Consider the following 11,443-nt stretch of genomic DNA (forward strand, 5'->3'; position numbering starts at 1 on the left):
CTCTGTCTGTGCTTCAGCACCAGGATGGGGGGTTCAGGCATTCATTTGGTCCCTTTGTATCAGGAAGCTCCCTTCTTAGTAATGCCTGAAGGAGCTCATTAACAAGAAATTTTTATAAAGACAACAAAAAAATGTATTAGTTGAGAAACACTAAGCCCATACTATAAGGAAGATTATACAGTTGGCCGGGAGTTACCTTAAGCATATATCACAAAGGCAGTTGCCAGAGTGTGGTTCCAATATCAAGTGCCAATCCACCGCAATTATGTTTCTAGTTGGTTTTTGTCGTTCACTCATAAATTTAGTAAATATTTAATGAGGTCTATTAATGTAATAAGCACAGAGAATAAATGAGGACTCTCTGCCTTCGAAGGAACTTAAAGTATGTGTAGGGTCCTGAGTTTTGCCTTTCCTAGATCCTCCTCTCCGCAATCCCACTTCCATGCTGGACCATCCCAGTCCCTGTGGAAAGACATCCAAGACCCTTCCCAGCCCACCCAGCTCACCTTTCCCCTTTCAGCCTTTCCTCCTCCTGCCCCAGGGCGCCCTGCGCTTGATCAGCCACGAGTCAGGGGCCCACCGCTTGTTCTGCTTCCACGTTGACCCACCGTCAGGGCCCTTCTCGGAGTCTGCCATTGGGTCCTTGTCTTCCTCCTCTTTCCCGAGCACAACCCTCACACTCTCTCCAGGCTTCCATGGCCCCTCTGCAGGCTCCGAGTCAGTGATTCTCAAGAACGTGGGAAGCCTGTTCACAATCTAAGCACCTGGGACTCCCGCTTCCGGAGATGCTCAGCGGCTGGGACGAGGATCAGCAGGGAGATGCTTTAGAAACCCTGCCCGGGAGATTCTGGCATCTGCACTCCGCAGTTCCCAGTGCTACAGCGACAAGACTTACCATATTCCATATCCGTTTGTCCTGAAGATATCTTTCTAATCACACTAGTTTGGGGTTGTCTTAAGGTAGAACAATGACTTAATTATTAATAACCTTGGCAAGCAGCACGGAACACATCTGGGGAATGAAAACATTCACTATTCAATGGTTGCTCTGGGGGAGAGAGAGAGACGCGTGCATGATGTATTTCAACATAAATTTGTTTTCCTCCCATAAAGCTATTAGTAAACGGCAAAAACCAAGTTAGAGATGGAAGTTACTGGTAACAACAGCAGATGGTTTTCCAAAGTATCTCTGTGGGCAGTTTCTGAGGTCATTTTGAGGCCATTGAGCACCTGCGTCTTTTTCTCCTGGGTCATTGCAGTGAGAGTCAGCCTGTGGTGTAATGAACTTCTCCTTTGCTGGTCCAGACAGAGAGCATTTTTTAAAAAGTCAATAATAAAATGCTTTCAGGTGCTAGTAGATGCAATAATGTATCCTTTGATACACAGTGTAGACCAGAAGATGCCATTATGAACACTTTGACACACAGGGTCTATTAGAATTTATTTTGAAAAGACCTAATGACAATTAATTTGGAAGAGAATTGAGTTTAGTATCAACAATCATTTGCACTGTTTAGACATTGCTCACAATATTCATCTTTTTAACCTCTTTCTCTTTCTGAATAAAGACAGTGTTTTATACCATGCCTCTGAACTAACAAGAATTAAGGGTGAACATATACTCCATGAGAGGGCTGTGACTCCTCTCTAATCTGGTCATATTTGTGAAGCTCATGTTTAATCAGTGCTTCATTTAATGATGATATATTTAATGAATGCTTTTAGTAGATTATTATATCAAAGAAATAACGTTTTTATCACTAATAACAGTGACACCCCCTATCCCTACACCAGTGAGGGATAAACTTTCAATGGTTCTTTTCCGGGTGATGGGGATGACAGACACCAGCCCATCTAGGGCTTCCAGGTTAAGCAAATAAAAATATAGGTTGCCCTGTTAAATATGAATAATTATATCTAGTAGATCATGAGTAATTATACGTGTTTAAATAAAAAAAGTATTCATTGTGTGAAATTCAAATTTAACTGGGCATCCTGTGTTTCAAATGGCAACAATGGTCATATCCAAAATCTTTCTCCACCCTGCTCTCTGCTCCTCACCCCTGTTCCAGAGACTGGCAGGGGATGATCAATGGCTTCTGTGCTCATAGAGCAGAACAAACGTTTACACCTAACAGACATACAAATATGTTCATTAGGAATCCCAGTGGCTGAGGAGGCTGAGGCAGGAGGATGGTGAGTTCAAAGCCAACCTCAGCAAAGCGAGATGCTAAGCAACTCAGCGAGACCCTGTCTCTAAATAAAATACAAAATAGGGCTGAGGACGTGGCTCAGTGGTCAAGTGCCCCTGAGTTCAATCCCCAGTACCCCACCAAAAAAACCAAAATATATCCATTAGGAACTACTTATAATTATTCGATCATATACCTACTTTCTGAGAAGGCAGAAAATACTTTAAGTATTCATAAAAAGCACACTGACCGGCCTTCTAAATACAAGAGTCGGGAGGGGGTAATAGTCTGGCAAATTGGAAGCTACTGCCAGAAGCAAAGTGAAATGAAATGCTACTCAGAAATAGGCTACAAGGAGTGATTTTTTTTTTTTTCCTTCCATTTCCACACCCCCCTCAGCTCAGAAGATCAAGAAAAATTCTCCAGTGTGTGCGGACTGGAAAAAGTACCTTCCTCGACCCCTAGACACTGAATTTCGACGGAATTACCAAATTCCAGCTAAAATTCCTGAGTTGCAGGATTTTAGCTTCAGATACGGATGCTACTCAAACTTGTCAGTGGCTTCTCAGGGTCTAGGTAAGTACACCTTTGGTTTTAAAAAGAACTCCATAGGTCCTGTTAATACCATGCAGAGGCTTGCTCCCTGGCACAAACTGAAGCTAATACCATGGCACAGGGTTTTGCAAAAAGAGTGAAATTTACTGGAGGTCAATTGGCAAGGTGGGTAGGAAGAGGCATGCTCAGATCTGTCTCTCTGATGGCTCTTAGCAAAGGAATGGAAGCAATTTGGGGTGAGGAGTAAGAGGGATGCCTGGTTGTAACCTCGAGTCTTTGTGGAGCAGTGCGCACCCTGTACCCCAGGCCAGGTGTAACTTGTGGATGCTTTGTGATTGGCAGCTTCCTGTCTCTCCTTTATTCTTGTCCATCCTGCCCCTGGGTTCTAATAGAGATCCACAAGGCCAGGTTCTCTTTCTTTAAGTTCCACAGGTGGCAGACTTGGGGGTTCCTACAGGTTTGCCAGTCTGTGCCTGCGTCATGCACAACAATTTTTAGAAACTGGCATTTGTTGTTTTTGTGGCCTGATTTCCTCCAAGATTCCTTGATGCATCTCCGGCAGCCAAATTTGATAATGGTCACAGGGAATGGCAGTGATTCCGGCGGGCAAGCTGAACCTTGCTGTATTCAGAGGGAACACTCCCTCAAAAGTTTTCAGATTTAGCACTCATCCGTTTGACTCTTCTTGTATGATCCTGAAAGTGTTAAAAAGTTTCATGACCAAGTCCGTCCCCTCCAAGGTCAGCTAAGATAACTTGGTATCTTCTGAAGAAGAGTGGGGACCAAACAGTCCCTGAGACAGAATTGCAGAATGGAAGCCTAGCATCTAGGGGCTGGAAGGTAGTCCAGAAGTTACCTGGTCTAGAGCCTCAGGGCACGCGTGAATCGCCTGCACCCCTCCCTGCTGAGGGTTGAGATGCTCCCCAATTCAGGGTAGTGCTCCATGCCACAAGGACAGCTTTCATTGTCAGATGTCCCAACTCTTGGACGGTTCCCATGGCTGGAATATTCCTTGCTAAACTTGTAGTCATTGATTCTACCTCTTTCCATGGAGATTAACTAGTAGAAAGCTATTATTTTATGAAAATGTTATCATTTAACTTCTTAGTCTTCTTTTTTCCAGTTAAAGCATTTCCAAAGCAAATCTAGTGCTCAGTGGTCAAGTGCCCCTGAGTTCAATCCCCAGTGCCTCCCATCAAAACCCCTCCACAATCTGGTCCTTCCATTTAGCCATTGACCCCTTGGGGAACCTGGAACTGGAAACAGTATTTAAGTTGCTTTCAAGGTCCACAAAATTGAGAAAGTCATAGAAATTGGATTTTTGCATCATGTCTTCATTTTTAAAAAATTATAGTTCCATAAATATCAGAATCCATAATGAATAACAATATTCATTACCAAATGTAAGTGACGTGGGGTTGCCTGCACCTCTGACCTCTCCTGGTCTGAATGGACTGTGTGTGCTGGCTGTAAATATCATTGTTTGCCCAAACTGCTCATCCTAAGACCAATTCCTTGGTCACTGCAAGGAGGTCTCTTAGTGCACCAATCCAAGTTTGCGCAGAAGGTGTCCCGAGAGACAAAGGTGTTCCTAGGAGGGTTGTTGTTATTAACCCAGTGGTGAATGTTACCATCCCAAAACACTGACCTACAGATGAATAAGTTGCAGGAGAACCTCAACCTTCTGGCCATTGTGTCCCATCCTTCCTACTTCTAATGGCAATAGTCTGGAAGTCTCAGCAGCTTGGCACAGCACCCCCCACCTCCCCCGTCACTGGAGAAATCAGACTAACACAGCGCCTTAGTTTCCAGGCTGGTATGCTGAGTGAATTCCAGCTGGGGCCAGGGCTGCCAGGGGCAGGTTCCAATGAGCAGGACGTGAGTTCTCTGCTAGGGTAACAGTCTCTGCATCTGTCCTTCCCTTGTGTTTCTGTAGTCCCTTCGGTGCTGCACAGTTACATGAGGACTCAAGAACGCACGAAGCAGCAGACCACATACCAAAGTGACTATGGGAAGGACTACCTGGACTTCTTAGTGCTCTTAAACTCGTTCACGACCTCTCAAATCAACGAGTACCTTAAGACTGTTTCTGGCAAAGGTAAGATGGAGTCTAACGTTTCCATTCCATGCATTTACAGATCACAGTACATTGCTTTATGCTACATAGCAATTGTTCCCATTTCTAGCCACAAAAAAAAAAAGAAAAATATTTCTTTTAAAAAGTCCTGGAGTGTTGTGTAAACCTCAACCCAACAAAAACTTTTTTTCTTAAGAGAGGCCCCAGTGACTTCATTCCCACTTATTAAAAAGGAGATAGAATTTGTCAATCAATTCCGATCCCATTTTGCTTGTGGTTGAATTATTCCAGATGACTCTTCTTCTTCTTCCAGCTAACTGATTTCTCTAGTGGATGATTGTATGATCTCAGGGTATTTTCCCCCCACTCTTTCCTATTTGGTGGCACATTTTTGTGACAGGCTGTTTTAAGGTACATGAGGACCTCCAGTATTCACGCCTGCAAGAGAGCCGTTCCATTCTCAGAGTGGTGCCTCTACTCTTCCTCGAAACACTTACCATGTCGGGGCTGAGTGGGTGGGAGGATTGGGGAGCACTGCAGGGTAACCCGACGACTGGCTGAGTACGGATGATGCATCAACTCGGGGACTAAAGGAGAGTGAGGAAGCAAGGCTCTTGCCAGAGCTTCCTCTGTGAGGGAGCGCAGGCCCCATTTGAACGCGTGCCCAGTACAGATGTGCATATATATTTACCCGAACTAGGGTATCATGCCCATTAGAAAACTTGCGGACTTGAGGAAGTCAAAAACAAACACAAGCTGAGGTTCTGCTATTCTCCTCTGCACCCAGCAGGTCCTCTCCTGCACCCACATTTGTGCTCAAGGGCATGGGGGTCATCAACTCTTTGGTGCCCTGTGACCAGGCTTAAGCTCACGACTTCCAGCTGCTCTCTGTCTTCCACCTGCCTTTCTTGGGTTCCCAGTTGTTTCCCTTTGCTTGTCCCCAGCCAGACAGAGAGAGGATTCCTCTTAAATTTTCATGGAAACCTTTTGTTTCTGGATTTTCCTGAAAGGGAGGGGTATGTGCATGTGTGTGATGTGTGTGTGTGTGCGTGCATGCGTGTATGTGTGTGTGTATGTGTGTGTGTGCGCACGCACACACGTGTGTGTGCACATGTGGAGGAAAAGAGGAAGTATATTCTACCCTTAAAAGTGCTGGAATGGTAGGTTTCAGGGAAGCACTAAAAACAGATGTTTTGCCTCATTTTGAGGCAGAAGTGTGTATTTTCAAGTGGGAGCCCGACGCCTCTCAACAGATGTCCCTGAGCCAGTTTGTCACTTCAGAAGGAAAACAAGAGATTCCTGGAGGTCTTTGGTCTCGTCCTGAAAGCAGAGAGGAAGTTCGGCAGTAAGCCCAAGCTACTTTCTTACTCTTCCCTCAGTTTTGTGGCAGATATGTAAAATTAGAATTGCCCTCTGTGTTTTACAAGGAGCTCATTTTACTCCTAGGAGGCACATCTGTGGGAACCTGCAGCAAGACTATTTCTGTCTTTCTCTGAGCAGATGCTTCCTTCTGCCCAGGGACTGGCCACAGAGTTGCAGCCACCACTTCTGCCCCTTGGGAACCATGGTGACTGCTGGGCACCTTGGTTGGTGTCTGGGTCATGTGCAGTCTGAGCTAAGGGTGAACCTCTGCTCCACCTGCATCCTCATCCTTCAAGATGCCCAGGGTAAGCTGATCCTCCAGGTCAACGCTACATGTCCACCCAGTCTGGCTTTCCTTCCCAGACGAGTGAGACCTGGCCCATTATGGAACAAGGTAGCTTTAGGGTGGGCTAGGTCTTGTTCCTCCTTGTTCTCCTGCTTTCCTGGTTGCCTTCGGGCGGCGCCGGGGGCGGGTACCTGAAAGCTGGTAACCTAGAGCTCTGCTATTTTGTGCCGACGTGGGCTGCTGGAGGAGCTGCTTCCTGTGGGTTTCGGCTTCTCTCTCCACTTCAGAATGGCTCACTCATCCAGGGGACTGCGTTAGACACTGACGAGCAAGTAGGAGGTTTCCTCTGCACCGTGCTCCAGATCTCTTGTCATTTTCTGGTGTCAGGGATGACACAGATGCTTTTCAGCTGGTGAAGATCTCAGAGGTGATTTTTTTTTTTTTAATGGAGCTAAGTGAGTAGGCAGAGAATAAAACACCTGGCAGATGTCGCAGGCTCAGTTATTATCTGCTCGGTTTGAATCATTTTTCTGGATTACCCTTCATGGGTCGTAGGTCCTGTTGGAATAGGAGCCCAGAACAGGAATATTTTGAGGGAGAGAGAAAAAAAGGGGGAAAGACCAGCCTTCGCCTTCAGTAATGGCACGAAAGAGGGTGGAGAATGGCCCAGAGAGAGGATAAGGTGAGGAGGGAGAGAGAAAACATCAGGAAGATTAAAAATACCGGCGAAGGAGGAGGAGAGAGCGCTAAGACCAACCTCCTATTTCCGTTAACTCTGTGTTGCCACATTTGGTACAGGTTGTGCATCCTTCATCCAAAAATCTGACACCCAAAACTTTGTGAGCTCCAATGAGATGCCACACATGGGAAATTCCCCACCTGACTTCATGGGATGGGTTGCACTTAAAACCCGGGTGTACTAAAAATATTGTATAAAATTACCTTTGGGCTCTGTGGATAAGGTGTATATGAAACGTAAGTGAATTTCATGTTTAGACTTGGGTTCCTTGTATTTATACAAATATACTTCTAAAATCCAAAGAAAGTCAGAATTATGAAACACATCTGATCTCAAGCTTTTTTGATAAAGGGATACTTGACAATTCATTTATGACTTTATGACTTGAAGAGATTGATTAGATCTGTTTAGTAACCAATCTGTTTTCAAAATCATTTTAATCCCTAGGTCTGATTCAGACCATCCAAAAGCTTATTACTCTTTGGGTGTCTATTACCCATTGGTAAAGATTCTGCAATCTACCCATTTTCTTCCCATTTCAAAGATAAAATTATCGGAAGTCTGATTTTCTGTGAACTTCTTCAGCTACTACTCCTTCCCCATCTTTTTCTCCAACCCAAACTCCCATAAATATGGCTGTCTAGAAGGTATTTCTTTGTAGTATTAAGAATGTGTTTTTTGGGCTGAGGATGTAGCTCAGTGGTAGAGCACTTATCTGGCACTGGCTTTAAACTCCAGTGCTACAAAATGCATTTATTTAATCATTCACTAAGCTTTGTTAATTGAATACCTATAATGCTCTTTTGATACAATGATAAATGAAAAACAAACCCTCTTATAGAAAGCTCATTGGCTGATGTGTGGGACAGATGTGTAGTTTTAATGTCACAGGCTCTGTAATGGAAGTGATCTTTGGTTCTATGGGAAGCCTATGTGGGGCACGGCCAGCCCTGTGGATGTACAGGGGCTCTGGGAATGAGGGAAGCCTACTCAGGGGAGAGGAATCTGCACAGTGAGAAGGCAGGGCCCTTCCTAGTGGAGGGAACAGCATAGATATAACCATGGAGTCATGAACCTGCATCTATACACAATGAACATGGGTAGCACATGAGTTACAATTGGTGGTCTTTGGGGGTAGTTATTTAGGTTGACATTACATTTTACACAATCTCATTCTTTTTACTAGTGCATACCATACTTGATTTAACTTGTACATTTGGTGTTGGAAGGAATGAATTTTTCTTTTGCTTATTTTAAAATAAAATCTTTACTATAAAGTTTTAAACTGGAGACAACACAACAAATGAAAAGTGTGATGATAGCAATTGTTGATGACATAAAGCAATCAGAACTCACATACCTTGGGGAACTATCAAATAGTATGATCACTTTGGAAACAGATCTGGCAGATTTTTATAAAGTTGAACATATAACTCTTTCATGACTCAAAAATTCCTCTTCTGGGTATTTACCATAAAGAAAAGAAAACACATGTCCACAAAAGGACTTGTACAATAAAATGTGTAACCACTTCATTCTTAATAGCCCCAAACTGGATACAACTCAAATCCCCATCAACAGGAAAATGGATAAATTATGATATATTAACATAGTGACAATAAAAAGGAACAAATTACTGATGTATGTAACAAAAGGTATGAACCACAAAAACATGCTGAATGAACGAAGCCAGACACAAAAAAACATCTTCTACATGATTTCACTGATTGGAAGGTCTACAGCAGGAAAATCTTGTCTTTGACTAAAAGAAATCAGAACAGCAGCTGTCTTGAGGTATAAAGTATCGACTGGGAAGAAAGATGGAGGATCTTCTGGGATCGTGGGATAGTTGACATTTTCATGTGGGTGTGGCATGTAAGTGTGTAAGTATCGGTTGATCAAACTGTAACCGGAAACCACTGCGTTTCCCTTAGTGAAAAGGGAACCTCAGTGGAAAAATACTGGGGTCAAAAAAGCATAGGTAGGTTAGGAGCTGTTCAAAATCAACCATGAGACTGCAAAGACAAATAAATGCAAACATAGTTGGAGAGAAAACAGGAATATATGCGCACGTGCACGCACCTGATCTAGGGATCTCCGCTGGCTTTTGTGACTTGGAGCAGGATGACGGGAGCATCGAGCTTAACACGTGGTTGCTTGCACTCTTCTTTTTGGCTTTGGCTGCACACATGACAATTTCCAGAAATGATGAATCAAATTTTACAGCTGCACTCTGTATGGCTGACAAAACATGGAATTAAAATTAGGGAATCACAGATGTTCAGAACCACACAAAACTCCTTCATTTCACAGATGAAGAAGTGGAGGCCAGGGTGCTCAGGGACATTCCCAGGATTCAACAGTCAACGCTTAAGAATAACAAAACCTGCCATCTTTGGTGGAAAGACACAGGCTAGCTTCTGTGAGATTCTAGGCATAAATTTCAGTTATCAATGTTTCAGTTATTACTGTGCACCAGTAATAAAGTGTAAGGCTATTAGATGACTTCGGCAGTCATCATTTAGATGCTTCACACACATCCTAATCCATCCCAAGGCAGGGTAAGGTAAGTACTGTGAGCTGTACAAAAAGATGAGGACATGAAGAAGAGCAAGTTTAAATGGCTCGTTAACACTGGTCAGCACAGGACTGAGACTGACTGTTTCATTCTGAAGTCCACGATCTTTCCAGTAAGCCACCCAATACCTTGAATATTAAATTACTCCTCTTAACAATTATGCAACTTTGGCTCTTTAGGAATTAGACATAAGTATCCTTTGATTCTTTTGATTTGTTACCAAATGTGTAAATCTAGTACTATTATCAGATATTTGCCTCCTTCCTAGAATTTTTCTATTTAGCAATTAAATGCTTGCATGAAATTTTCATCCTGATTTCCTTCATGATTTTCAGACAGACAAATTCTGGATCACTTTATTCATTCTCACTGTGACATCAACAAAGAAATGAAAAGAGGAAAATAGTTCAGTGAAGAAAATCAGAAAATCAATGGAAGCAACAAGGACTACCTAGTCATTTTCTCGAAAATCAAGAAAAAATTGGATGCAAATTGCTCCAAATATATTGTGATGACTGTGAGTTTATTTTGTTTTTGTTTTTTTTAACAATGCAAATAATTTGAGGCTACAAATTTCCCTCTTCACATAACTGTAGCTATATCTGATAGTTTTAATATAATGTCTTTTCTTTTCCTTAATTTTTGGATCTTAATTTTTGGTTTCAATTTTGAAATCTTACTTGTTCCTCTTTGAACCAGGAATTATGTGGAAGAGATTTCTTAACTTCCCAATAATCAGAAGATTTGAAAACTATCTTTATTGTTGATTTATTTCTTGAATGAAGTATAATAAATGCATCTGCTTTGGAAAATGTATCAAAGTGTTCTTTATTGCTATTAATCAAATATATGATTAATTTTTGTGTTACATAAATAGAAGAACATGTAATTTATTGTATTTTTTCAAATATTTTGCATCTTTGCCTTAATTGTGTACTTGAACTGTCAAATTTTGAAAGAAAAATGTTAGAAACCTCCCACAATAAATGATTTTATCGATTTCTTCTTATATTTCTGGGATTTTTATTTTGTATGTATGACAGTGATATTGTTTATTCTGTTGAGGTCTATGTCTTATACAGAGCTTCTTCACTGATTAAGTTTTTCTTTGGGGAATCATCCATGTTTAGCAGAGTCAGGCTTGGCTGAGCCATGGGATGCAGGAACTGGCAGGCATGAGAGACTGTTTCAGACCACCAGGGACAGGAAGTAAGTAGTCCTGTACTTACAGTGAGGTGACTCAGTGTCTGAGGATGTGCTAACTCCCTAAGCAACTGGCTTCCCTAGCTCCACCCCATCCTGTTCCTCACAGAAGCAGCCCCTCCCGGTTTTGGCCCCCTTTACCTATGAGACTACAAATAAAGGGAAGGTGGGCTTCTCCATCTTGTTGGAGGCCAGATCTGGTATGGCCCCATCCATCACACCCCCTCCCATTTGAAAAGAATATTGGCTCTTGTGTTTATTGATTAGATAAGTTTATTAGTAATTAATTGATCGTCCTCCAACAGAAACTCTTTCCCTCATCCAAGCAGAATGTGGAAAACCCCCACATTTTCCCCTGTTCTTTAACCTGGTTAATGCTTTGGGGATTGAAGTGCATTTGACCTGATTTTAATGTTGCCATTCATGGTGATTTTATTTTGTTTTTCCTTTG

At 42.6% G+C, this 11,443-nt stretch overlaps 1 protein-coding gene across 1 annotated transcript in view; it reads left to right on the plus strand.

The window, feature by feature from the left end:
* Positions 1–10,521, plus strand: part of Tex26 (testis expressed 26) — a 40,844-nt gene extending 30,323 nt beyond the window's left edge. Inside the window, exons 5-7 of the mRNA XM_047554244.1 lie at positions 2,592–2,768; positions 4,684–4,845; positions 10,125–10,521. Coding sequence (XP_047410200.1) covers positions 2,592–2,768; positions 4,684–4,845; positions 10,125–10,195 — 410 coding nt within the window. The 3' untranslated portion in view covers positions 10,196–10,521. The remainder of the gene's footprint in view (positions 1–2,591; positions 2,769–4,683; positions 4,846–10,124) is intronic.
* Positions 10,522–11,443: the final 922 nt, after the last annotated feature.

This window comes from Sciurus carolinensis, chromosome 5 (assembly GCF_902686445.1).
Source record: "Sciurus carolinensis chromosome 5, mSciCar1.2, whole genome shotgun sequence".
Lineage (NCBI taxonomy): Eukaryota > Metazoa > Chordata > Mammalia > Rodentia > Sciuridae > Sciurus > Sciurus carolinensis.